The following is a 26713-nucleotide window of genomic DNA, read 5'->3' on the forward strand; positions in this document are numbered from 1 at the left end:
GTCCTCCGTGCACACGTGTCAATAGAGCAGGGAGACAGATGGTACCCTGCTGACCCAAGACTTGTGAAACCAAAGAAAGTCTCTGATACACTGCGAGAATGTGGTCTGTAGAGAAGTTAATGAACAGCTTTGATAGTAAGCCAGATTTAAGACAATAAATATCTCATACTCGAATCTTTCTAAAACCCTGGTAGAGCACTCTCCTTTTATTTTCCTCTGAGGGCTTCCTTTACTTCAGGACCCTCCCTGGAACAGTGTGTTACATATTTAATTATTCTATTGTGCCTGTATTTTTTTTTTTTAAACATAATTCTTGACTCAGGAAAGAATGGACATTAAATCTGCCATTACAGACCTGACACAGCAAGAACAGCCTGACTTATGTGATGCTACACTCTGGAACTAATCACTAATAGTTCAGAGGACGACAGGAAGTCAAGGGTCAAGCCACTGACCCCCACTAATTCCTGTTTTTCAGCCCTTGCTCTAGTCTTTGACTCTTTCCTTTCCACACCTCACACATTTTCATCTCCTTCAACACAACAGGACACATTTTTTCTCCCCCCTGCCATCTGTTAGAAGATAGGAAGCATCTTCATTTGATTTGTTACTCTCCAAAAGTCAGAGACAGCAACCCCATTTCCAAGCAGAAATGTTAAGGCCAAACCTGATGAGTAACACACAATTCTAAGAGCTTTTTCACACCATGAAATCAGGCAAAACAAATGGGATGAAATTATGCAGAGTGCTACATGACTGAGTTAAAGTTCTCAAGCGTCAAAACTATTTGTTGTGAATTTGCTGGATTCATAAGAATGTGGTTTTAAAAAAAAAAATCCGATATTGGAATTTTTCAAACCCACAGAACAAACAGAACCACCAGATCTGGTAAACCACACCAATATCACGCTTGCTTCTCCATCCATTGCTTCTCACCTCGCTGGCTGAGTTCATTAGGTACTTCCTGCTGAGTGTTGTGTTTAGCGTGTTGTTGTGACTCAGCATGGGTGTCTTCATAAATACAAAGTCACTCCGATTGGAGATGGTGGAGTAGCAAGGCCTGTAGGTGCGTGTGTGTGGCTCCTGGGGGCCTCCCACCACCTCCATGTAGCGTATTGGTCCATCAGTATTGAGCTGCAGGTGTAGGTCCTTGCTGGGTCTCTGATGGTAGCGGCTGGACCTGTTGCGCCCATAGCAGCAGCTGTCGGACCCTCCCAGCCCTGGTCCACGGTGCCTTAGGCAGCGCACCATGACAATGACGAAGGTGATGAAGGACACAGCTGATACACAAGCCAGAGAGATGATGAGGTACAAAGTGATGTCTGACATCCCGGTACGGTTGTAGAAGGGTGTGTGACGAGGGCTTATGGGAGGGTCTTGGACTGTGCTCTTCTCATCCACAATTATAGAAATGTTCACAGAGCAGGACTTAGGTGGTTCTCCGTTGTCCTGAATGATGACCACAATGTCATAAGTGGAGCCGACATCCTCTTCGGCCAACTTGAGGGCTGTGCGGAGCTCGCCGCTGTGCGCCCCGATACGGAACATGCCAGCATTTGGTCCAGAGGTGATGGAGTAAAACAGCCAGGCGTTGTGCCCACTGTCTGCATCCACCCCCACAAGCTTACTAATGAGGTACCCTGCGTTTGCAGATGGGGGCACTGTCAGCTCAAGTCTTTTGTTTTTCGGCAGGGAGGGGTGCACAAGCATTGGCGCATTATCGTTTACATCCACCACAAACACATGTACAGTGACATTGGTCGTCCGTGGGGGCGCCCCTGCATCCCGCGCCTGGACCTCAATACGAAAAGCATTAAGCTGCTCGTGATCCAGAGAGCGCATGCCGTAGATGTGGCCGCTCTCCGGGTTTATATACACGTAGGAAGAGATGGGGGAGCCCAGAACCGTGCTGGGAAGGATGGAGTAGGAAATGCGTGAGTTTTCACCGAGGTCTGGATCCGTGGCTGAAACTGCAGCGATCGGAGTGTTGAGGGCGTTGTTCTCTGGGATGTCAACAGAGTATGAAGGTTGGGAGAAGGTGGGAGCATTGTCATTTACATCAGACAGCTTCACCACAAAGGTTGTCTGTGAGGACAGGGGAGGGGAGCCGGCGTCTGTGGCCTTGATGACTACAGTGTACTCTGGCACACTCTCACGGTCCAACATCCCCGCAGTGATGAGGCTGTAATGCATGCCAAAAGCAGAATTGAGTTTAAAAGGCAAACCTGGCTGAATGGTCAACATAACCTTCCCATTCACACCGGAGTCCAAGTCACGTGCACTTATGAGCGCTATCACAGTTTCTGGTGCCGAGTCCTCCCTAATGGGACTGGTGAGTGACGTCAGTGTGACCTCCGGTGCGTTGTCATTCACATCGATGATGTCCACGATGACGTTGCAGGAGCCTTCCATGGCAGGAGAGCCCCCATCTCTGGCCTGCACTGTGATGTGGTATGCTGAGTTCTTCTCATAATCCACGTCAGCCTTCACGCGGATCTCTCCGCTTTTAGAATCCACGCTGAAAAGATTGAGGACGCGCTCTGGCGTGTATTTACTAAACAGGAACGATATATCTCCATTACTGCCAGAATCTGCGTCAGATGCATTCAGTTTCGTCACTAAAGTGCCCAGCGCCACATTTTCTAACAGTCTAACTCTGGTAACGGGCTCATTAAAGACCGGCGCATTGTCATTTACATCCAAAATTTTAATGAGCAGAAGTGTTGAGCCAGATTTTTCTGGCTGGCCCCCATCTACAGCAGTGAGCAACAGGCGAAACGAGGCCTGCGTCTCCCTGTCCAATGCTTTATCCACCAGCAGCTCTGGAAACTTGGTACCATCACTTTTAGTTTCCACCTTCAGCATAAAGAAGTCATTCGATTCCAGATGGTAAGTGCGTAACGAGTTGGACCCCACGTCTGGGTCGTGCGCGCTCTCCAGGCGAAACCGTGTGCCCTGCGCTGCAGCCTCCGATATCTCCAAAGAAATATTATTGGTTGAAAATCGGGGAGCGTTATCATTTACATCCAGAATGTCCACCGCGACGCGCTGAAAGTCTAAAGGATTCTCCAGGAGAACTTGAACATTAAGTGAACACGTTGAACTTAATTCGCACAACTGTTCCCGGTCAATTTTTTCTTTAATCACTAAGTCCCCCGTTGCCTGCTTTACCTCAAAATACTGAGTTGTGGAGTCAGAAAGCACCCGTAGCCTCCTCTGGACGATCCCCTCAGCTGTGAGACTCAAGTCTTTCGCGATATTCCCAACCACGGAGCCGGGGCTTAGTTCCTCCGACACCGAATAGCTGAGCTGAGCGGACGCGCAGGAGAGGCACGCTAAAGAAAAGCAGAGCCTCCACAGCCTCCCTCCTCCGGAGCGCTTCCTCTGTCTGGAGTCCATTGTGCTGCGCTCCGAGGAGCGGAGAATGGCAAAGTTTTTACTCCTCTTTGTTCACCGTAACGTCTCCATAGTGGTGTTAGAACGAGGCAGCCCGGTGGGAGAGTAAAAGTTCCAGATATAAAAGTAGATCTTTCCGAAATTTTAAAGTGATCATGACGGCCGAGCTTTCAGGGGAAAACGAGGGAGGAAATCAAAGTAGTTTGTGCCTCCAGTGAAACTCGACTCTGCCTCCTCTGCCTCACTCCCCCCAGTGGGCGGGCTGAGGCCACAGAGGCCTTCCCCTCTGGGCTGAACCATCTCTGTCGCAGCTCACATGAGGAGCAGAGCAAACTTTTCACTTTCACTCACTGCCAAACATCAAACTCATTCTCATGATTTGGATTTTAAAGGACAGTTGAAGGGAAAGAGCCGATCTACTCAACGAGTGGAAACACCTAAGTTTGGATATTCTAATCAAGATGAAAACAGGATAAATGATATATTAGTTATGACACATGAATATATCATATGTTCTGACAGAGAGCTGTTAGAAGAGTTCCTATGAAAGTTAGGGCCACTTGTGTTTGTGCGATTCCTTGAACCCGGAACAGAGAAATGTCTTACCACTGTCTAAAAAAATTATGTCGTGCAATGAGAAGATGGAAGATAAATTGTTCAAACAAGAAGAAAGTTTTACTGGAAAAGCAGCTTAATCATGATATTGTTTAAACAGTAAAGTAAACAACCCCCATGGCAATATATTAACTGTGGTTGTTTGGAGAGAAAAGGCACCAGCTGCAACACAATGAGAACTGCAAAGATGAATTATCGATAAGACAGAATCATAAAGTACATACTGGCACGATTGCTGTCAGCTCACCTGCTGGCTCTCAAAGGTCCAGGTGCTGTCGGGTAAAGACGCATCCAGAACACTGATCACCTCTTTAAAGTCTGTGGTGCTGCTGGGTTTAATCAAAGTGAAATCGCTGTACTCTGACATCGGAGACATGCAGGACCTGAAGGACTGACTCTGAGACATCATGTCTCCTCCCAGGACCTCCACGTACTTTATAGGTCCGTCAGTGTTGAGCTGGATCTGCAGGTTTCTGTTGGGGTTCTTGTAATCATCACAGTCGCTGCGTCTCATGCAGCAGCTGCCGCTGCTTCTGCTGTTCCTGATGCATTTAACCACCAAGATGAGAAAAGTCAGCAGAGACAGCACGGACACCGAGGCCAGAGACACGATCAGATAAAGGGTGATTCTCCCGCTTTTCTGGCTGGGCTCGGCTATTTTCTGCCGCAGGTCTAAGATGGGCTCATGGAGGCCGTCCTCCAGCAGGACAGAAACCGTGACGGTGGAGGACTGGATGGGTTCTCCGTCGTCCTTGATCTCTATCAGCAGCCTCTGGGAGGAGTCGTCCTGCTCGGACACAGCGCGTTTAGTCCTCACCTCCCCCGTGTACTGATTGACTGTGAACAGAGAGGCGTCTGTGGCCTCGGCCAGTCTGTAGGAGATCCAGGCGTTATGGCCAGAATCAGCGTCCACGGCCGTCACCTTAGTCAGCAGGTGACCCGCTTTAGCAGAGCGAGGCATTCTCTGATGAGAGAGAGAGCCCAGGGCAGCAGAGGAGGGGTAAATAACAGCGGGGGCATTGTCGTTCTGGTCCAGGATGAAAACATGGACGGTGGTGTTGCTGCTGAGAGACGGAGAGCCCTGGTCCTTTGCCTGGACCCGAATCTGAAACACCTTCAGCTTCTCATAGTCAAAGGAGTGCATGCTGTAGATGCTGCCGTTATCTGAGTTAATGTAAACATACGAGGACACCGACACATCCTGCACTTTAGAGTCCAGGATAGAGTAAGAGATTTTAGCATTTTCACCAAAATCCAGGTCAGATGCTGATACTGAGTACAGTATAGAGCCCGGAACCCCGTTCTCTTTTAAATAGACGTTATAGGAGGGCTGAGTGAATACAGGAGGGTTGTCATTCACGTCAGTGATGCTGACAGGTATAATTTTCTTACTGGACAGAGGAGGAGATCCAGAATCTGTGGCTGTGATCTCAATGTTATATTCTGAAATAGTTTCACGATCTAAAACACCACTGGTAACCAGCGCGTAATTATTACCAAAAGATGGTTTTAGAGTAAATGGCGACCCTTTGGGCAGCTGTAACAGTACTTTACCGTTCTCACCGGAATCAAGATCTCGCGCACTTATTAACGCCACTACGGTACCGTCCGGTGCGTCTTCGCGCACTGGTTTTGGCTGAGAAGTAAAAACGATTTCTGGACGGTTGTCATTAAAGTCTAAAACATTAACCTGTACACGACAGTGGCCCTCCATCTCAGGACTACCTTTATCTTTGGCAGTTACATCAATGTCGTATGACGTCGTGGTTTCATAGTCTAAAAGCCCCTTTAGAGTGATTTCACCCGTCAATCGGTTAATTTCAAACACCGATAACACAGAATCTGGCGTCCGAGAGCCAAACGAGAATTCAATTTCGCCATTAGAACCTTCATCTGCATCTGTTGCCTTTGGCTTTATGACAGTAGCCCCCTGAAAGCTTTTTTCGCCAAGGGTTACTTTGTAAACATTTTTTTCAAACACCGGAAAATTATCATTAATGTCCAGTACGTTAATTGTTAGTTGTGAGGTTCCGGATCTGACTGGATTTCCTCCGTCTAAAGCCGTTAATAATATTTTATGAACAGCTTTCTTCTCTCGATCTAGAGGCTTTTCTAACACCAGTTCCGGAACGGTCTTACCACCCTCGATTTCCTTAATTTTAAGTGAAAAGCAGTCATTTTTACTAAGAGTATACAATTTAAGTGAATTGCTGCCAACATCGGGATCATGTGCGCTCTCTAAAGGAAAGCGCGTTCCAACGGCCGCTAATTCGACGATTTTCAAAGTCAGTTCATTTGAAATAAAACCAGGAGAATTATCATTGATATCCTGTATTTCAACCTCAATTCGATGCAACTGTAGCGGGTCTTCGACTACCACCTGTACAGGTAGAACACAGCTGGCGCTTTGTCCACACAGAGCCTCTCTGTCTATCCTGTCGTTCACCACCAGCTCGCCCTTCCCCGCATCCACGCTGAAATACTGCTTACCAGCCTCAGCGGCGACGCGCAGTTTGCGGTCATAAATGTCTGATAGTCCCAAACCCAGATCTTTGGCTAGACTTCCTACCACAGATCCCTGTTTCAGCTCCTCTGGGATGCTGTAACGAGTCTGTCCGTTTACTGTAATCCACAAAAGGAATAAATGATTCCACCAAAGCACCCGAAACCTCCAGTTTCCGCATCCCATTCTCTTTGTCATCCTTGATACATTAAACGTCATTATTTCCAACCGACGAGAAAGGGAAATGCAAAGGTAAAATCCATTGTCCGTGAGCGTCGCATATTCTGAACAAAAGGTGGTCGTCAATTGGCAAAAATGAAATAAAAATAGAATCTTTTAGTCCGATATGAACCATTTATACACTCTCGCAGTCGGGTCAGTGTGGTTTGGATGCTGGTACTACATATGGGGGATGAGAGTAGATCTCTTTGTACAGTTCTGCAGTCTATTGGTGCACATCATCAGCCTCTCACATCCAATGAGAGCAAATGGAGCTTTGCAGCTGAAGATACACACACACACACGCACACGCGTAGAAGCGCGCAGGCACACACTCAGTCTTTCAATTACAAACAGGTTTCTTTATCTGTATGAATTGAATGCGTAAATCTTCATTAGGGTAAATGATCAAAAACGTATTTGTTTTTATAAATAAAAATGCAACAGTATGATCGGAGTATGAGTCTGCCAACAATAAGAAAAGGCACTTTTTCCCCCCAAGACCATGAATGACTGAAGTTTGTGTCGCTGTCCAAACCAACGTGGTGCTGAAACAGTCAGGCTGGAAAGATGATGAACATATGCTGAGCCCCAATGTCAAATTAAAACAGAGAGAACTAGATTTAAACTGACACCAGTTATTTAACATGTATACTAATGTAATAAATTTAAATGATTGCATTATTATTCACAAAAAAGGTGACGTGAAAAAAAAGCATTGGTGCAGCATGTAATGGCATTAAGGTTCCTTTGGATATTGTTTGACACATTGCTCACCTGCTGGCTCTCAAAGGTCCAGGTGCTGTCGGGTAAAGACGCATCCAGAACACTGATCACCTCTTTAAAGTCTGTGGTGCTGCTGGGTTTAATCAAAGTGAAATCGCTGTACTCTGACATCGGAGACATGCAGGACCTGAAGGACTGACTCTGAGACATCATGTCCCCTCCCAGGACCTCCACGTACTTTATAGGTCCGTCAGTGTTGAGCTGGATCTGCAGGTTTCTGTTGGGGTTCTTGTAATCATCACAGTCGCTGCGTCTCATGCAGCAGCTGCCGCTGCTTCTGCTGTTCCTGATGCATTTAACCACCAAGATGAGAAAAGTCAGCAGAGACAGCACGGACACCGAGGCCAGAGACACGATCAGATAAAGGGTGATTCTCCCGCTTTTCTGGCTGGGCTCGGCTATTTTCTGCCGCAGGTCTAAGATGGGCTCATGGAGGCCGTCCTCCAGCAGGACAGAAACCGTGACGGTGGAGGACTGGATGGGTTCTCCGTCGTCCTTGATCTCTATCAGCAGCCTCTGGGAGGAGTCGTCCTGCTCGGACACAGCGCGTTTAGTCCTCACCTCCCCCGTGTACTGATTGACTGTGAACAGAGAGGCGTCTGTGGCCTCGGCCAGTCTGTAGGAGATCCAGGCGTTATGGCCAGAATCAGCGTCCACGGCCGTCACCTTAGTCAGCAGGTGACCCGCTTTAGCAGAGCGAGGCATTCTCTGATGAGAGAGAGAGCCCAGGGCAGCAGAGGAGGGGTAAATAACAGCGGGGGCATTGTCGTTCTGGTCCAGGATGAAAACATGGACGGTGGTGTTGCTGCTGAGAGACGGAGAGCCCTGGTCCTTTGCCTGGACCCGAATCTGAAACACCTTCAGCTTCTCATAGTCAAAGGAGTGCATGCTGTAGATGCTGCCGTTATCTGAGTTAATGTAAACATACGAGGACACCGACACATCCTGCACTTTAGAGTCCAGGATAGAGTAAGAGATTTTAGCATTTTCACCAAAATCCAGGTCAGATGCTGATACTGAGTACAGTATAGAGCCCGGAACCCCGTTCTCTTTTAAATAGACGTTATAGGAGGGCTGAGTGAATACAGGAGGGTTGTCATTCACGTCAGTGATGCTGACAGGTATAATTTTCTTACTGGACAGAGGAGGAGATCCAGAATCTGTGGCTGTGATCTCAATGTTATATTCTGAAATAGTTTCACGATCTAAAACACCACTGGTAACCAGCGCGTAATTATTACCAAAAGATGGTTTCAGAGTAAATGGTGAATCTTTTGGAAGGTGTAACATGACTTTGCCATTATTACCAGAATCTTCATCTCTTGCACTTATTAAAGCCACCACGCTGCCTCTCTGCGCGTCCTCCCGCATGGGGTTTGGGACAGAAGTGAGAATTATTTCAGGGGCATTATCATTAATATCTATTATTTTAATTTGCACACGACAGTGGCCTTCCATTTGAGGATGTCCTTTATCTTTTGCAGAAATGCCCATTTCATACATAATGCTTTTTTCATAATCTAACTGCCCAACTAAGAATATTTCACCTGTACTCGAATCTAATCGGAAAACAGATAGAATATCTTGAGGTGTGTGCTCAGGAAACGAGTATTCAATTTCTCCATTTACACCTTCGTCTGCGTCGGTCGCTTCAACCTTTAAAAGCACGGAGGAAGTGGAACTATTTTCAGGTAAACTGATATTATACAGCGGTTTTTGGAAAACGGGGACATTATCGTTGTTGTCCAGCACAGTAACTATTATGGTCGTAGTTCCCGTTTTGACGGGATTTCCTCCGTCTATCGCTGTGAGTAATAACTGATGACTGTCTTGTTTCTCTCTGTCCAGGGTTTTGTCTAACACTAGTTCCGGGATCTGTCGATCACCAGACAAATCTTTCATTTTCAGGCTAAAACATTCGTTTTTGCTTAAAGTGTAAGACTTTACTGAGTTACTTCCAACGTCCGGATCTTGTGCTGTCTCTAAAGGGAAACGGACGCCAGCGGCTGTAGATTCGGCTATTTTAAAAGACCTTTCACTCGTTAAGAAATTTGGATAATTATCGTTAATATCTTTTATTTCCACTTCTATTCTGTGTAATTGTAGCGGGTTTTCTGTTACAACCTGTAAGGTTAACACACAGCTGGCGCTTTGTCCACACAGAGCCTCTCTGTCTATCCTGTCGTTCACCACGAGCTCGCCCTTCCCCGCATCCACGCTGAAATACTGCTTACCAGCCTCAGCGGCGACGCGCAGTTTACGGTCAAAAATGTCCGATAATCCCAAACCCAGATCTTTGGCTAGATTTCCCACCACAGATCCCTGTTTTAGCTCCTCTGGGATGCTGTAACGAGTCTGTCCGTCTATTGTACTCCACAGAAGAAAGAAATGATGCCACCAAAGCGCCTGCCACCTCCAGTCCCTGTAAGCCATCCTCTTTGTCATCTCTGCTTTGTCAAAAGAGAATATTTCCCGTCACGTTGATCATGAATAAATCCGAACATTCCCAGAATTTAATCATTGGATATTTGAAAAGTTTAAAATCACAATTTTCGTCCAGACACCGTCGAACAGCACCTATTCACCAGCTTTGAAGACTGCAGAGTTACCGTGGTGAGACAGTGTGAGGGGGTGGATGGGATGGATCTCTTTGTACAATCCTGAATCCTATTGGTTCTCAGCTTCAGGCTTTACTGTCCAATCGAATTTCAAGCATTCCAAGCGCTCTAGTAACCAACAGATCTTCAAATACTTGCATGACGTCCATTGGTTCATTTTAAAAAATTAGCCAACATATTTAAAAAAAATATTTTAAGAACATTTACCCAATTAATGTCAATAATGAATCAATAAAACAAAAAAGAAAAAGACTAAATATTTTGTCCCACAGACAAAAATTAAGCTATTTAATATTGTTTGATTATTGTGGTGGACGAAATAAAAATATATGGCGCAATGCACGTCTTCTGAACTGAATTAAACATATTTATGAACAGTGGGAGAAAGCTTGAATGTATGTAAGGAAATTCACCATAAATCATTTACTTTGACAGCATATGTGCATAAAAGTGCAAAAAAAAAAAAAAAAAATGACGCAGTTCAGCAATCAAAACATTTTAAAAATTGGGATACATTTGCCCAGGTAACTGAGAGATTGTTTTCAGCTCACCTGCTGGCTCTCAAAGGTCCAGGTGCTGTCGGGTAAAGACGCATCCAGAACACTGATCACCTCTTTAAAGTCTGTGGTGCTGCTGGGTTTAATCAAAGTGAAATCGCTGTACTCTGACATCGGAGACATGCAGGACCTGAAGGACTGACTCTGAGACATCATGTCTCCTCCCAGGACCTCCACGTACTTTATAGGTCCGTCAGTGTTGAGCTGGATCTGCAGGTTTCTGTTGGGGTTCTTGTAATCATCACAGTCGCTGCGTCTCATGCAGCAGCTGCCGCTGCTTCTGCTGTTCCTGATGCATTTAACCACCAAGATGAGAAACGTCAGCAGAGACAGCACGGACACCGAGGCCAGAGACACGATCAGATAAAGGGTGATTCTCCCGCTTTTCTGGCTGGGCTCGGCTATTTTCTGCCGCAGGTCTAAGATGGGCTCATGGAGGCCGTCCTCCAGCAGGACAGAAACCGTGACGGTGGAGGACTGGATGGGTTCTCCGTCGTCCTTGATCTCTATCAGCAGCCTCTGGGAGGAGTCGTCCTGCTCGGACACAGCGCGTTTAGTCCTCACCTCCCCCGTGTACTGATTGACTGTGAACAGAGAGGCGTCTGTGGCCTCGGCCAGTCTGTAGGAGATCCAGGCGTTATGGCCAGAATCAGCGTCCACGGCCGTCACCTTAGTCAGCAGGTGACCCGCTTTAGCAGAGCGAGGCATTCTCTGATGAGAGAGAGAGCCCAGGGCAGCAGAGGAGGGGTAAATAACAACGGGGGCATTGTCGTTCTGATCTAGGATGAAAACATGGACGGTGGTGTTGCTGCTGAGAGACGGAGAGCCCTGGTCCTTTGCCTGGACCCGAATCTGAAACACCTTCAGCTTCTCATAGTCAAAGGAGTGCATGCTGTAGATGCTGCCGTTATCTGAGTTAATGTAAACATACGAGGACACCGACACATCCTGCACTTTAGAGTCCAGGATAGAGTAAGAGATTTTAGCATTTTCACCAAAATCCAGGTCAGATGCTGATACTGAGTACAGTATAGAGCCCGGAACCCCGTTCTCTTTTAAATAGACGTTATAGGAGGGCTGAGTGAATACAGGAGGGTTGTCATTCACGTCAGTGATGCTGACAGGTATAATTTTCTTACTGGACAGAGGAGGAGATCCAGAATCTGTGGCTGTGATCTCAATGTTATATTCTGAGAATTTCTCTCGGTCCAAAGCACCGTTTGTAACTAGGGCGTAACTGTTAGAAAACGATGGTTTTAGACTAAAAGGCGAACCTTTGCGTACTTCTAGTGTCACTTTACTGTTGTTGCCAGAATCTGCGTCCCGTGCGTTAAGTAAAGCAACAACTGTGCCACTCGGTGCGTCCTCCCGCACTGCCTGCGGTTTAGACGTGACAACGATTTCTGGAATATTGTCATTGATGTCAATAACGTCTATCTGTAAACGACAGTGACTCTCCATTTCTGGGGAACCGCTGTCTTTTGCACTTATTTCCACTTTGTATGACGCGGTGCTCTCATAATCTAGGTTTCCCTTTAAATATATTTCTCCTGTGAACGAATTAATGTCAAACGTTGACAAAACAGATTCTGGCGTGCGTGAACCAAACGAATATTTTACTTCCGCATTTGAGCCCTCATCTGCATCAGTTGCCGTGATTTTTAGAACAAATGCATCTTTTGCACTGTTCTCCCCCAACGAAACTTTATATACGTTTTTATCAAAAACTGGAAAATTGTCATTTGCGTCCAGAACAGTCACGGTTATCTCCGAAGTTCCAGATAGGACCGGATTTCCTCCGTCTACTGCCGTCAAGAGCAGCTGATGAACTGCCTTCTTCTCTCTGTCTAGTGGCCTCTCTAAAACCAACTCCGGGACCGTCTTACCGTCCTCTACTTCTTTCATTTTTAATGTAAAGCAGTCGTTTTTGGACAATACGTAAGATTTAACAGCATTGCTACCGACGTCAAAATCCTCTGCGTTCTCCAGCGAAAAACGAGTTCCCACCGCTGCCGTTTCAGATATTTTTAAAGACTGCTCTTTTGTATGAAATGTAGGGGAATTGTCATTAATGTCCTTGATCTCTACTTCGATTCGGTGCAAATTTAGAGGATTTTCAAGAACCACCTGCAGAGGTAGAACACAGCTGGCGCTTTGTCCACACAGAGCCTCTCTGTCTATCCTGTCGTTCACCACCAGCTCGCCCTTCCCCGCATCCACGCTGAAATACTGCTTACCAGCCTCAGCGGCGACGTGTAGGTTACGGTCGAAAATATTAGATAGTCCCAAACCCAAATCTTTGGCTAGATTTCCGACCACAGAACCCTGTTTCAGCTCCTCTGGGATGCTGTAACGGGTTTGACCGCTTATTGTACTCCACAGAAGAACGAAATGATGCCACCAAAGCGCAAGCCACCGCCAGTCTGTGTATTCCATTTTCTTTGTCATCCTGTGTCCGTTAGAATCAATTATTTTCCATCACGAAAATAATCCAGCGTCAACAGACATTGTCTATCTCCATAAAATACGCAACACGCTTTTGCTCATGTCTGATGCTGTAATTCACAATTTCATTTCTCTCGCAGGTCCGAGACGTGAGCGCATCTCCACCGTCCTTCAGCTCTTCGCATTGTTAACGTTTACAGTGATGCGGTTGGAAAGGGGGAGGGCAAGATCTCTTTGTACAATTCTGAATGTTATTGGTGCATCGCATCCACCACGGAAAGCCAATAGGAAGCGGATGTGTGGAGCGCTTTTAAAGACACAGCTGCGCTCCAGAGAATAAACCCACGTCCACTGTCGTGCACAATTCTAATAGGATTCCTCTTAGACAAAAATATGTAATCGAATAATCAAACAAAATGTAGAAAGTATCAATATAGTGCAGAAAAACCTAAGAAAAAAATATAAAAAATAAAATAAAATATGAGCAAAAATGCATCATCTGGGTAAGGTAATAAAAAACAACCATAGGGCTTCACATTTATAGACACATAATGAAAATGATCACCCTCTCACCTGCTGGCTCTCGAAGGTCCAGGTGCTGTCGGGTAAAGACGCATCCAGAACACTGATCACCTCTTTAAAGTCTGTGGTGCTGCTGGGTTTAATCAAAGTGAAATCGCTGTACTCTGACATCGGAGACATGCAGGACCTGAAGGACTGACTCTGAGACACCATGTCTCCTCCCAGGACCTCCACGTACTTTATAGGTCCGTCAGTGTTGAGCTGGATCTGCAGGTTTCTGTTGGGGTTCTTGTAATCATCACAGTCGCTGCGTCTCATGCAGCAGCTGCCGCTGCTTCTGCTGTTCCTGATGCATTTAACCACCAAGATGAGAAAAGTCAGCAGAGACAGCACGGACACCGAGGCCAGAGACACGATCAGATAAAGGGTGATTCTCCCGCTTTTCTGGCTGGGCTCGGCTATTTTCTGCCGCAGGTCTAAGATGGGCTCATGGAGGCCGTCCTCCAGCAGGACAGAAACCGTGACGGTGGAGGACTGGATGGGTTCTCCGTCGTCCTTGATCTCTATCAGCAGCCTCTGGGAGGAGTCGTCCTGCTCGGACACAGCGCGTTTAGTCCTCACCTCCCCCGTGTACTGATTGACTGTGAACAGAGAGGCGTCTGTGGCCTCGGCCAGTCTGTAGGAGATCCAGGCGTTATGGCCAGAATCAGCGTCCACGGCCGTCACCTTAGTCAGCAGGTGACCCGCTTTAGCAGAGCGAGGCATTCTCTGATGAGAGAGAGAGCCCAGGGCAGCAGAGGAGGGGTAAATAACAGCGGGGGCATTGTCGTTCTGGTCCAGGATGAAAACATGGACGGTGGTGTTGCTGCTGAGAGACGGAGAGCCCTGGTCCTTTGCCTGGACCCGAATCTGAAACACCTTCAGCTTCTCATAGTCAAAGGAGTGCATGCTGTAGATGCTGCCGTTATCTGAGTTAATGTAAACATACGAGGACACCGACACATCCTGCACTTTAGAGTCCAGGATAGAGTAAGAGATTTTAGCATTTTCACCAAAATCCAGGTCGGATGCTGATACTGAGTACAGTATAGAGCCCGGAACCCCGTTCTCTTTTAAATAGACGTTATAGGAGGGCTGAGTGAATACAGGAGGGTTGTCATTCACGTCAGTGATGCTGACAGGTATAATTTTCTTACTGGACAGAGGAGGAGATCCAGAATCTGTGGCTGTGATCTCGATGTTATATTCTGAAATAGTTTCACGATCTAAAACGCCACTGGTAACCAGCGCGTAATTATTACCAAAAGATGGTTTCAGAGTAAATGGCGAATGTTTTGGTAGTTGTAATTTCACTTTACCGTTCTCACTGGAATCGAGGTCACGAACGCTTAATAAAGCCACAACTGTCCCACTGCGCGAGTCTTCTGGTACATTAGTCGGTTTTGAAGTGAGCACAATTTCTGGAGCATTATCATTAGTATCAAATACATCGACCTGGACACTGCAATGACCCTCCATTTTCGGGAATCCTTTGTCCTTTGCACTAACGTCTATTCTATAGGATGTCTGGGTCTCATAATCAAGTTGTTTTTTTAAAGATACGTCTCCAGTCACAGCATCTATATGAAATATAGACAGCACGGATGGTGGCGTGTGTACGCCGAGTGAATACTCAATTTCTCCATTTGGACCTTCGTCAATGTCCGTGGCTTTAACTGTGATTACAAACGAGCCGTTTGCACCGTTTTCCGGAAGAGATATTTTATAAACACTATGTTCGAATACGGGAACATTGTCATTAATATCAAGCACTTTAACTGTTATTTTTGCAGTTCCAGACTTGACTGGATTCCCTCCGTCCACAGCCGTGAGAAACAAACTGTGAATAGCTTTCTTCTCACGGTCTAATGACTTATTTAATACCAACTCGGGCACCTTACGCCCGTTTTCAATCTCTTTGATCTTTAAGGTAAAACAATCATCTTTACTTATTGTGTACGCCTTTAATGCGTTAATGCCTACATCGGGGTCCTCGGCGCTCTCTAAAGGAAATCGCACACCTACAACGGTTGATTCAGAAATTTCTAAAACATGATCGCTGTTAAGAAAACTAGGAGAATTGTCATTTACGTCTCTTATTTCGACTTCTATACGGTGCAGTTGTAGCGGGTTTTCGACTACGACCTGCAGAGGTAGAACACAGCTGGCGCTTTGTCCACACAGAGCCTCTCTGTCTATCCTGTCGTTCACCACCAGCTCGCCCTTCCCCGCATCCACGCTGAAATACTGCTTACCAGCCTCAGCGGCGACGCGCAGTTTACGGTCATAAATGTCTGATAGTCCCAAACCCAGATCTTTGGCTAGATTTCCTACCGTGGAGCCCATTTCCAGCTCCTCTGGGATGCTGTAACGCGTCTGCGCGTTTATTGTACTCCATGTGAGAAAGACATGATGCCACCAGAGCGCCTGCCATATCCAGACTATTGTCTTTGTCATCCTCGGTTTGTTACAAAGGAACGTTATCCCCCATAGAAATCTTCTTGAGAAAAAAAAGATCAAGGTAGAATTCCAACGAGAAACAACTCGCAATAGCCCGAAAGTGCGTGAGCGCACGCATCACTAGATTTACAAGAAATATTTTTCATTCGGTCATTGCGTGACCGCCTGTCTTCCTCAAGTATGGCGTTCACGGTAATACACCGGCTACAGTGCTGGATGATGGGGAGAGAGTAGATCTTTTTGTACAACCACAACGCCATTGGTGCACAGCCTCCACCTCCCATCCAGTTATATTCAAACAGACCCCCACCCCCGCCTTCCCACACACACACTCACACAAACATACAGACAACGCTGCATGAAGTTAAAAACACTAGAGTGTGATCTTTACAAGAAGAAAATAACGCTATAAAAAGGCAGAAAAAATATTTTAAAAAATAAATCTTTAGAGTTTTCAAAAAGACTCACTTCAAGTATCAAATGATAAAGCAATTAATTTGATCGCATTTATGGATGTATAGGTTGACAGAGAAGGTCAACAAAGTCCAGATATGATGAGATGCAAAGGTGTAACATCAGCCTCGATAATTAATTGATGTATAGTATATAAAAGTGGTATCAAATTACTTTAGCTGTTCACTTTACATCTAAATCTGAGTTCATGAAGAATAATCCATATATGTTAGGACCTTAAAGTAGAGTCATATAACTGAAGAGGTCAAAGCAGCAGCTTGTTATATAAAATTAACATAGGAATATATGAATGTTTTTATTCTCTAATGTATAACAGCAATACAGATTTTTCAAAACTCCAAATGCTGTTGTATGAACTGAAAACAATAGTAATGGGAAAAAACACATTTACAAAGGGGGGGTTTTGGTGTGGACATAATAAGCAAATGCAATGAGCTCACCTGCTGGCTCTCAAAGGTCCAGGTGCTGTCGGGTAAAGACGCATCCAGAACACTGATCACCTCTTTAAAGTCTGTGGTGCTGCTGGGTTTAATCAAAGTGAAATCGCTGTACTCTGACATCGGAGACATGCAGGACCTGAAGGACTGACTCTGAGACATCATGTCTCCTCCCAGGACCTCCACGTACTTTATAGGTCCGTCAGTGTTGAGCTGGATCTGCAGGTTTCTGTTGGGGTTCTTGTAATCATCACAGTCGCTGCGTCTCATGCAGCAGCTGCCGCTGCTTCTGCTGTTCCTGATGCATTTAACCACCAAGATGAGAAAAGTCAGCAGAGACAGCACGGACACCGAGGCCAGAGACACGATCAGATAAAGGGTGATTCTCCCGCTTTTCTGGCTGGGCTCGGCTATTTTCTGCCGCAGGTCTAAGATGGGCTCATGGAGGCCGTCCTCCAGCAGGACAGAAACCGTGACGGTGGAGGACTGGATGGGTTCTCCGTCGTCCTTGATCTCTATCAGCAGCCTCTGGGAGGAGTCGTCCTGCTCGGACACAGCGCGTTTAGTCCTCACCTCCCCCGTGTACTGATTGACTGTGAACAGAGAGGCGTCTGTGGCCTCGGCCAGTCTGTAGGAGATCCAGGCGTTATGGCCAGAATCAGCGTCCACGGCCGTCACCTTAGTCAGCAGGTGACCCGCTTTAGCAGAGCGAGGCATTCTCTGATGAGAGAGAGAGCCCAGGGCAGCAGAGGAGGGGTAAATAACAGCAGGGGCATTGTCGTTCTGGTCCAGGATGAAAACATGGACGGTGGTGTTGCTGCTGAGAGACGGAGAGCCCTGGTCCTTTGCCTGGACCCGAATCTGAAACACCTTCAGCTTCTCATAGTCAAAGGAGTGCATGCTGTAGATGCTGCCGTTATCTGAGTTAATGTAAACATACGAGGACACCGACACATCCTGCACTTTAGAGTCCAGGATAGAGTAAGAGATTTTAGCATTTTCACCAAAATCCAGGTCAGATGCTGATACTGAGTACAGTATCGAGCCCGGAACCCCGTTCTCTTTTAAATAGACGTTATAGGAGGGCTGAGTGAATACAGGAGGGTTGTCATTCACGTCAGTGATGCTGACAGGTATAATTTTCTTACTGGACAGAGGAGGAGATCCAGAATCTGTGGCTGTGATCTCAATGTTATATTCTGAGAATTTCTCTCTGTCTAAAGCTCCACTGGTCAGCAGTTCATAATTATTAGAAAATGATGCTTTTAAAGTAAAGGGATAACGTTTTGGGACCAATAAAGCCACCCTTGCATTTTCACTAGAGTCTAAATCTCGTGCAGTGATCAAAGCCACCACAGTTCCATTTGGAGCGTCCTCACGCACAGAACTGGGTTTAGAAGTGAGCACAATTTCTGGCGCATTGTCATTTATATCCTCCACGTCCAATTGCACACGACAGTGACCCTCCATTTCAGGCGTGCCTTTGTCTTTGGCTGTAATGTCTATTAGAAATGATTTATTACTCTCATAGTCTAATGTCCCCTTTAAAAACATTTCTCCCGTTCTTTCATTTATTTCAAAGTTTGTCAACACATTTTCTGGGGTACGTGCACCGAATAAATAAGTAACTTCCCCATTTAGTCCCTCGTCTGCATCTGTGGCTGTTAATTTAACTACGAATGACCCTTTAGTGCTGTTTTCCTTTAATGAAACTTTGTATTCATTTTCTGTGAATACTGGGAAATTGTCATTATTATCAAGAACACTAATAACAATGTTACAGGTCCCTGAGGTGGCCGGGTTTCCGCCATCTAATGCCGTCAGCACCAGCCGATGGAGAGCGTTCCTTTCTCGGTCTAACGGCTTTTCTAAGACCAATTCCGGTACAGCTTTACTGTTTTTACTGTCTTTAAATTTAAGAGAAAAATGTTCATTTCTGCTGAGAGAATATGTTTTCAAAGAATTGCTTCCAACATCGGGGTCCTCCGCGCTTTCTAAAGGAAAACGTTTGCCAGTAGCAACCGATTCCGGGATTTTCAGGTTAATCTCGTCAGTCAGAAAACGGGGAGAATTGTCATTTGTGTCTTTGATTTCCACTTCAATACGATGCGACCGTAAGGGATTTTCAACAACTATTTGTAGAGGTAGAACACAGCTGGCGCTTTGTCCGCACAGAGCCTCTCTGTCTATCCTGTCGTTCACCACCAGCTCGCCCTTCCCCGCATCCACGCTGAAATACTGCTTACCAGCCTCAGCGGCGACGCGCAGTTTGCGGTCGAAAATGTCCGATAATCCCAAACCCAGATCTTTGGCTAGATTTCCCACCACAGACCCCTGGTTCAGCTCCTCTGGGATGCTGTAACGAGTCTGTCCGTTTGCTGTAATCCACAGTAAAAAGAAATAATGGCAACAAAGCGCCCGCCACCTCCAGTCTCCCATTGTCTTTGTCATCCTTGGTCCGCTATAACGCAAGAATTTCCGACGAGATCTTGTTTACAATCGTGATCAAATCCGTGACTTCAATCTGTACTCCCTGAAACAAAAACCCAGGGAATTCTAGCATGATTTTATAATGAAATTCTGTTATTAGTGCCATGGAAAACAGGAGCAGTCGCTCTCTAGACGTGCAGTATACGTGTGACAGCGCCGGTGCTGGTCTGGGGGCAGGGACTGGATTGCTTTGTACAGTTCTGAATCCTATTGGTGCACAGCTCGCAGGTTCACCATCCAATCAGAGAGAATTGGATCTAAACCCTTAAAAAGCCAACTCACAAAGACGCCGTTGAGATATCACCACAGACGATGTTCGCAAAATTCCTGAGATGTCAAGTTATGACAATATTTTCTTTTTAAACACAAAAGAGAGGACAATGGCATTTGATATAATATTAATAATAATAATAATAAAATAATAATAATAATAACAACAAATTTTCGGACAACCTAAAAATGTCAAACTTCATAAAATATCAAATATTTTCTTACGTCTGTATATGTAAACACGAGCGAAACGCGATTTGAAGGGCCACTGATGGTCGCTGTCCAGACTGTTGGTGCTGAAATGTCCCACAGTCACGTGACGCATCCAACACGATGCAGGCCATAGCAATTTGATAGCAGATTAATGAAAGACTTACTTGTGTGGATTGTTCAGTCACATAAAATGTGTGTAAAGCACAAAGACGGACCATCAGAATATGAGATACTGTAGGTAGGTAGGTAGGTAGATAGATAGATAGATAGATAGATAGATAGATAGATAGATAGATAGATAGATAGATAGATAGATAGATAGATAGATAGATAGATAGATAGATAGATAGATAGATAGATACGACTTAAATTGTTGAGCTCTAAATAAAAGTTATTTCCCCCAATTTTGGTATAAAATCATTAAAATGAAAAGTTACTTCAGCTCACCTGCTGGCTCTCAAAGGTCCAGGTGCTGTCGGGTAAAGACGCATCCAGAACACTGATCACCTCTTTAAAGTCTGTGGTGCTGCTGGGTTTAATCAAAGTGAAATCGCTGTACTCTGACATCGGAGACATGCAGGACCTGAAGGACTGACTCTGAGACATCATGTCCCCTCCCAGGACCTCCACGTACTTTATAGGTCCGTCAGTGTTGAGCTGGATCTGCAGGTTTCTGTTGGGGTTCTTGTAATCATCACAGTCGCTGCGTCTCATGCAGCAGCTGCCGCTGCTTCTGCTGTTCCTGATGCATTTAACCACCAAGATGAGAAAAGTCAGCAGAGACAGCACGGACACCGAGGCCAGAGACACGATCAGATAAAGGGTGATTCTCCCGCTTTTCTGGCTGGGCTCGGCTATTTTCTGCCGCAGGTCTAAGATGGGCTCATGGAGGCCGTCCTCCAGCAGGACAGAAACCGTGACGGTGGAGGACTGGATGGGTTCTCCGTCGTCCTTGATCTCTATCAGCAGCCTCTGGGAGGAGTCGTCCTGCTCGGACACAGCGCGTTTAGTCCTCACCTCCCCCGTGTACTGATTGACTGTGAACAGAGAGGCGTCTGTGGCCTCGGCCAGTCTGTAGGAGATCCAGGCGTTATGGCCAGAATCAGCGTCCACGGCCGTCACCTTAGTCAGCAGGTGACCCGCTTTAGCAGAGCGAGGCATTCTCTGATGAGAGAGAGAGCCCAGGGCAGCAGAGGAGGGGTAAATAACAGCGGGGGCATTGTCGTTCTGGTCCAGGATGAAAACATGGACGGTGGTGTTGCTGCTGAGAGACGGAGAGCCCTGGTCCTTTGCCTGGACCCGAATCTGAAACACCTTCAGCTTCTCATAGTCAAAGGAGTGCATGCTGTAGATGCTGCCGTTATCTGAGTTAATGTAAACATACGAGGACACCGACACATCCTGCACTTTAGAGTCCAGGATAGAGTAAGAGATTTTAGCATTTTCACCAAAATCCAGGTCGGATGCTGATACTGAGCACAAGATATTTCCTGGAGGATGATTTTCTTTCACATACACCACATAAGAAGGCCGAGAGAAAACTGGCGGGCTGTCATTTACATCTAATAAATCGACAATTATTATTTTTTCACTGGTCAGAGCAGGCCTTCCAGAATCGGTTGCAGTTATTTTAACACTATATTGACCGTTCTGTTCACGGTCAAGTTGGCCGCTCGTTACTAAAGAATAATGATTAGAAACTGACGGATTTAATTTAAAAACTGATTTGGAGGAGACACTCAATGTTACCTTGCCATTGTTTCCTGAATCTGGATCTTTTGCGCTTAATAGTGCAATAACTGTCCCGATTGCAGAATCTTCAGGAACAGGTGACGTTAAAGACGTTACTATTATTTCAGGGACATTGTCGTTAACGTCTATTACTTTTATTTCGATGCTACAATGTCCAGACATCTCAGGATTCCCTTTATCTTTAGCAGTTACGTCAAATCTGTGTAAGGCGGCCGTTTCATGATCTAAAGTCTCTTTAACGACGACAGCCCCCGTGGATAATTTAATGTCAAATAAAGATAAAATCAGATCTGTCGTTTGCTCCGCGAAAAAGTATTCAATCTCTCCATTTTGACCTTCATCAGCATCCGCAGCCTTAACCTGCAATATTTCAGTTCCAGGTGTTATCTTTTCACTGATGTTGGCCTCATACACCTGTCTCTCAAATTGTGGCGCGTTATCATTGTTATCGAGGACAATAACTGTAATTTCAGACGTCCCTGAACGCACCGGTTCTCCGCCGTCTACCGCAGTGAGGATGAGATTGTGCACAGGCGACTTCTCTCTGTCAAGTGGTTTTTCCAGGATCAATTCGGGGATTTTTCTCCCGTCCTTGTGGGTTTTAACAGTTAATTTAAAATGGTCATTTTTGCTTATCAGATAAGAGCGTATTGAATTAGTGCCCACGTCGGGATCCTGAGCGCTTTCCAACGGAAAGCGAGCGCCTGGATTGACTAACTCCGCAATTTTCACAACTTTCTCATTAGAAATAAAACTGGGTGAATTATCATTTGTGTCCTGTATTTCAATTTCTACTCGATGCAGCTGTAAGGGATTATCTATGACAAGTTCTAGAGGTAACAAACATGACGGTCTTTGTCCACACAATTTTTCTCTGTCTATTCTCTCAGTCACCAGCAGCTCGCCTTTCACCAGGTCCACCGTAAAGTACTGCTTACCAGCATCCGAGGTTATCCGCAATTTACGCTGATACAGTTCAGACACAACCAAACCCAGATCTTTGGCTAAATTTCCGACCACAGAGCCCCGTTTCAGTTCCTCTGGGATGCTGTAACGCGTCTGTCCGTCTATTGTAATCCACAAAAGGAAGAAATGATGCCACCACAAAAACAAGTGCCATTTGTTCAACATATTTCCTGGCTCCATAAATCCCGTGTCCTCACAATCATATGGCTTCGTTGTAACCTATTAAATTCATTTGATCTATCATCCAAAGACGCGTCCTCGCCTTTAACAGCGACGTTCATGCTTTGCGGCTGCACATATCTCTCTCCTGTGCAGAACATTGAGGTGGTTACAACGCTGAACCTAAGAGAGGGAGTAGATCTCTTTGTACAGCTCTGCATTTCATTGGCGGAGAGATCGCTGCTATTTACTCCAATTGAGGTTTCTCCTGAACAGTACTAATAAAAGGGTTAAAAACGGTTACCGTGACTATCAAATGAAACTGTAAAATATTATTTATTTATTAGATTTATATTATCTATATTTATGTGATCATTTTATTAAGATATCTGGAGGCGTGACAAATAAAAATATAGGCACTAATATTCATCAATGATACATTGAATATATATCGTGATAAACAAAGCTTGGATAAAATGTGTTGTACATTCTGATGTTTTAAATGTATCATAGATAAACTGCATCATCTCTCATTGATGCTTTGTGTCCAAGCATCCATCGTCGTGTTTGTGTGCCCCTGCAGACATGCACAGGCCTGTGTGGCTCACAAGGCTCTTTGTTGCCGTCCTGTGGACAGAGACAGGTACTACAGCCACTGCACGTCAGCGCGTGGGAGGAAAAAAAGCGCCCGACACAAAATACCCGTATGGGGGTCTGTGGAGCAAAGGAAAAGGGAGGGGGAGTGATGCTTGCGTCAGCTTCCGTTTGCGCCTCTCTATTTCTATCCTCCTTTATCCTCCGTCTTTTTCCTTAATTGAAGAAGGCTAGAAGAAGAAAGCTTGCGTTTTGAGGATAGTATATATTTTTGAAGATCACTTATTAAAAGAGAAACATACTTCAACATCGACGCTGTTTGTGCTAAAAAGCCTCTGGTACCGACTGGACATAAAAGACAGAAATACAAGTTCTCAAACTAAAAAAAGGACCAGTACAATAAATAAATAAATAATATATAAAGCTCGCGTAGACTGGTTCAAACAGCATTAAGTATTAGGTCATCCGCAGGAGATGTGGAGAAGAGGAAGAGGACGAGGACGAGGAAGAGGGAGGGGGTGAGCGGAACTGCTTTCAGCACCACCAGAGCGGACAGCGCCACACAGGCGGCCGAATGCTGCTACTGGAGCGGGAGGGCGCTCACACACGGAGGCAGCGGGACGCCTGGGAAATAACCAGTTTCCTTTCCCCCAATAAGGTTACAGGGATAAACATACATTAAAATTTCTGCTAAATATAATGTAAAAAATAATGAAGATAATACAAAATTTATGCAAATGTATTTTATTTGTTATTATTTTGCTTCGGTCCGTGCATTCTAGGTGCACAGATGCATTTATTCATACTTGTCGTGTATACTGTATCCTGTAAACTGTTGAACTGTAAGGTGCAGGAAGCTAAAGATGCATCCCAAAAGATAGTGTTGTGTTTTCACTGATCACTCACGCATATATTCTTTTTATAGACTAACCTGTGTAAGTGGAGTCTGTCCTGCTACTCACAGGATAGACAGCAGTTTATCACCGGGTAAACACACTTCCTTGAACCAGCACATCAAACCACACACACAGAGGGCAAATAAAATAATCATTACCCACTGTGAAAATATGACACTTGATATGACACAAAATGATTAGGAAAATATAGTATAAGGCAAAGGTACCTGTAACATGAGGGTGCTATTAGGCGTACAGGTTTATATTTTGACTCCTGTATTATTGTCCTAAATTTGATATGATGGATAAAAAAGCATACCATTGTGACATAATAAATATGAATAAGATTTTTTGCATGTGTTTGTATGTGTTTACATGATGTGATTATATGATGTAATTATTTAATACAATGATCTCGCAATTACTTGCAACCCTTCTGAAGGCATGTTAAATGTTATCGTCCAAAGAATCCGATGCAGGAGTGTCGTGTGTTTGAAAACATTATTTGAATTTAAAATTTCAGAAAATAAATTAACTTACCAAACAAATCCAACAATAACTATTACTGCTGTGCAATAGTTTATGAATTATTGTCATGTCTTGCTTTATAAAGCCTTTGGGAAGTGGATGAATGCATGAGCCACGCTTCAGTCTGGCATGAATTAGTTTAACAGCTGGTATTCCCTGCTAATTCTTTCCTTAAACAACATAAGCCAGTTAATAGGAAGAGCTGTCTTGCTCAGATGCATCTAAGCACCTGAAAAAAAACCAAACTCTTCTATAAAAACTGTTTTTACACAAAACTGGTCTCCACAATCAGGTCAGGTGAAACAAAAAATGTATTTTGAGCCTCACTTTTCAGTCAAGAAGCATTTGTCATGTTGATTCATTTTTGAATTAATTAAATATTGGAGGGATATGTATGTTATGTCTGACTGTATGTGAACAGATGACTGTATGTGGATGAAAATGTCCAGTGGATACTAGAACTCAATGTTTGGAACGTGAGGAGCACATCATCTGCTTTGTTTTGATTCTATTATTGTCTGTGGATCCAAAGTGTGCCCTTTATTATCTGTAATATGTAGTTTGTTGCTGTGATTAGATAAATTTAAGGTATTTCTTACCTTATTTGGCGAGTCAGAATTGGACGAAGGTCATGAAGGGGAGAGAGGAAACAGGAACAGCGCCAGGCAACAAGCAGCACACATGAAAGAGAAAGACAGAGAGACGGGATGCAAGTTAGACTGGCGGCCCATTTACAGAGTCTGGCTTCTGGAAACCCAGCACCAGGCATACTTACCAGTACTTACCTTATGGATCACAACATATATTTATATATTGAATCGGCAGTGTCACCACAGTGTCAGTGTGAGTGTGTCAATGTGAGTTTGAGGTCATCATGTTTGTTTATTGAAATGCAATGTGCTTTGCAGCAGAACTTGGTTCCCACTCAATTATTAAACTGTTTAAGATCAAAATAATTTACTGACATTGTCACTAAAATTTTAGAATAAGTCATTTTTACTGCTATTGCAGGCATATTCAGATCCAAGATGCTGCACTGCTGCTTCAAAACACTACTCTTCCACAACAGCAGGGGGCCCGGAGGCGATGCCCTGGAATAAATCCATGCCTTATTAATGAGATTCCCTGCTCTGTGCTACTGTCTTTGTCATATTGGATGTGTATTGAGCCTCTTTGGCACAGCAACTATAAGCTTCTCACACAAAGGACACACAACTAATGTACAATTTGCAATGACTACCCTCTGGAAGTACATATTAAAGGCAGGTACTATTTTTTTCTGTTATTCTGTTCTCACTCAAATTTAAAATTCAGACAATCTCTAAAAGGAAATAAAGCCATAACTGCACTCAAAAAGACTCATCTAAAAATCAGCACACAAAAAACAAAAGGAGGGGGGGTTATACAACGAACAGGGTAAGCCATGATCATCTTTCCGCCCTAGTCTGAGGATGCAGTGACATCTTTCTTCCTTTACAGGGGTGTCTACTCTCCCCACATCAACAAAAGCAGGAAATGATCACAGCTCATTGGCTACATCTGCTGCCGACACCCTGTGGCTCAAAGAAATGGTACAATCCTGCCAGTGAGTCAGCTTGTTGCTATGGTAACACATCCAACCTCAGCTCACATCCCTCTCTGTATCCCTGCTTCACGAGAACTGCATGGTAAAAATAAAGAAATGCATACAACAATAATGGAATGAGATGCTAAATCAGCACATGCTCCCAATTCTCTAACTAATAGATGTCCAACTATATGTTAATCAGCCATC

General features: G+C 44.9%; 2 protein-coding genes across 8 annotated transcripts in view; both read right to left on the minus strand.

Annotated features, from left to right (window-relative positions):
• The window catches only part of LOC101080210 (uncharacterized), a 32635-nt gene extending 9557 nt beyond the window's left edge, over positions 1-23078 (minus strand). The window contains exons 1-8 of the mRNA XM_029847712.1: positions 20492-23078; positions 19707-19768; positions 16992-19559; positions 13713-16278; positions 10689-13157; positions 7451-7510; positions 4259-6847; positions 937-3444 (exon numbers count right to left, since the gene is read on the minus strand). Coding sequence (XP_029703572.1) covers positions 937-3444; positions 4259-6847; positions 7451-7510; positions 10689-13157; positions 13713-16278; positions 16992-19559; positions 19707-19768; positions 20492-22942 — 15273 coding nt within the window. The 5' untranslated portion in view covers positions 22943-23078. The remainder of the gene's footprint in view (positions 1-936; positions 3445-4258; positions 6848-7450; positions 7511-10688; positions 13158-13712; positions 16279-16991; positions 19560-19706; positions 19769-20491) is intronic.
• A 314-nt stretch (positions 23079-23392) lies between these two features.
• LOC101063628 (protocadherin beta-16-like) overlaps positions 23393-26713 on the minus strand; it is a 133834-nt gene continuing 130513 nt past the window's right edge. For 3 of the 7 annotated variants that reach the window (XM_029847729.1, XM_029847730.1, XM_011610563.2), the window contains exon 2: positions 24165-25538. In XM_029847729.1, coding sequence (XP_029703589.1) covers positions 25428-25538 — 111 coding nt within the window. In that variant the 3' untranslated portion in view covers positions 24165-25427. Of the gene's footprint in view, positions 25539-26713 lie in introns of all 7 variants that reach the window. The other 4 variants (XM_029847728.1, XM_029847727.1, XM_029847731.1 and 1 more) reach the window with 2 other exon arrangements.

This window comes from Takifugu rubripes, chromosome 14 (genome assembly GCF_901000725.2).
Source record: "Takifugu rubripes chromosome 14, fTakRub1.2, whole genome shotgun sequence".
Taxonomy (NCBI): domain Eukaryota; kingdom Metazoa; phylum Chordata; class Actinopteri; order Tetraodontiformes; family Tetraodontidae; genus Takifugu; species Takifugu rubripes.